The sequence below is a fragment of the Mandrillus leucophaeus genome, unplaced genomic scaffold, assembly GCF_000951045.1.
Source record: "Mandrillus leucophaeus isolate KB7577 unplaced genomic scaffold, Mleu.le_1.0 Scaffold112, whole genome shotgun sequence".
Taxonomy (NCBI): domain Eukaryota; kingdom Metazoa; phylum Chordata; class Mammalia; order Primates; family Cercopithecidae; genus Mandrillus; species Mandrillus leucophaeus.
In genome coordinates, this window is record NW_012099432.1 from 527,904 (window position 1) to 528,923 (window position 1,020).

Consider the following 1,020-nt stretch of genomic DNA (forward strand, 5'->3'; position numbering starts at 1 on the left):
AAAAGTTGTCAAAAGAGATCTCACTATCTAGAAATATACTAAAATATTTATGGACAAAGTAATCCAGGTGGGGCGGGGACACACAATACAGGGGTATAGATGAAACAATGGCTGTAACTTGATAACTGTTGGCACTAGATGGGTATTTCAGGGTTCATTATACAAAACTCATAATTGTGTGTACATTTCACCTTTCCTATATGAGTAAAAACAGGTAACGCTTTCAGAAATGCTATTCATAAACGTCTAGTGAACAGAACCGCAAGATGAAAACCTATATAACATGGAAGACAGAATTGCCACGTGACCCCCTACCAATTCCATCCCAAAATGGCCGACCCCTAAAAAAATGTAGCTGCCAATTTATCATATACTGACCCCTTTGTGAAATGAGATGTGATGGTGGTTTGTCTGGTGCTTTTCCTTGTAATCCTGGGGCTAGGTGAAGGTTCAGCTGTTTAAAGAAAAAAATGTATTAAAAAAAAAAGCCACTGTAAATAGAAAGCCCACAGCAATAATGCAGTTCAACATTACTAAGCTATTGCAGGAAGCCAGGTTCTAAGGACTAAGCATCTTTGCATTTTTATTCTAGTCAATAACCAGCTCACTAATGTCAGCAGTTAGCACCTGCCAGTTTGCTGAGCCATATCATGTCAGTTATTTGAGGGACCAAATGCTAAAGAAGGCCAGGAAACAGAACCTCTTGTTAAAATACCAAGAGATGAAGTGGGCCAGGCACAGTGGCGCACGTCTATAATCCCAAAACTTTGAGAGGCCGAGGTAGGAAAATAATCCAAGCTCAGGTATTCGAGAACAGCCTGGACAACATGGTAAAACCCCATCTCTACTAAAAATACAAAAAAATTAGCTGGGCGTGGTGGTACACACCTATAATCCCAGCTATTCAAGAGGCTAAGGCATGAGAATCACTTGAACCCAGGAGATGAAGGTTGCTGTGAGCCAAGATCACACCACTGCATACAGCCTTGGCGACAGAGCAAGACCCTGTCTCTTAAAAAT

General features: G+C 41.0%; 1 protein-coding gene across 1 annotated transcript in view; it reads right to left on the bottom strand.

Moving 5' to 3' along the window:
* Positions 1 to 1,020, bottom strand: part of DNMT1 (DNA (cytosine-5-)-methyltransferase 1) — an 86,644-nt gene that overhangs the window by 78,251 nt on the left and 7,373 nt on the right. Inside the window, exon 6 of the mRNA XM_011994993.1 lies at positions 379 to 454. Within this exon, the coding sequence (XP_011850383.1) occupies positions 379 to 454 (76 nt within the window). The remainder of the gene's footprint in view (positions 1 to 378; positions 455 to 1,020) is intronic.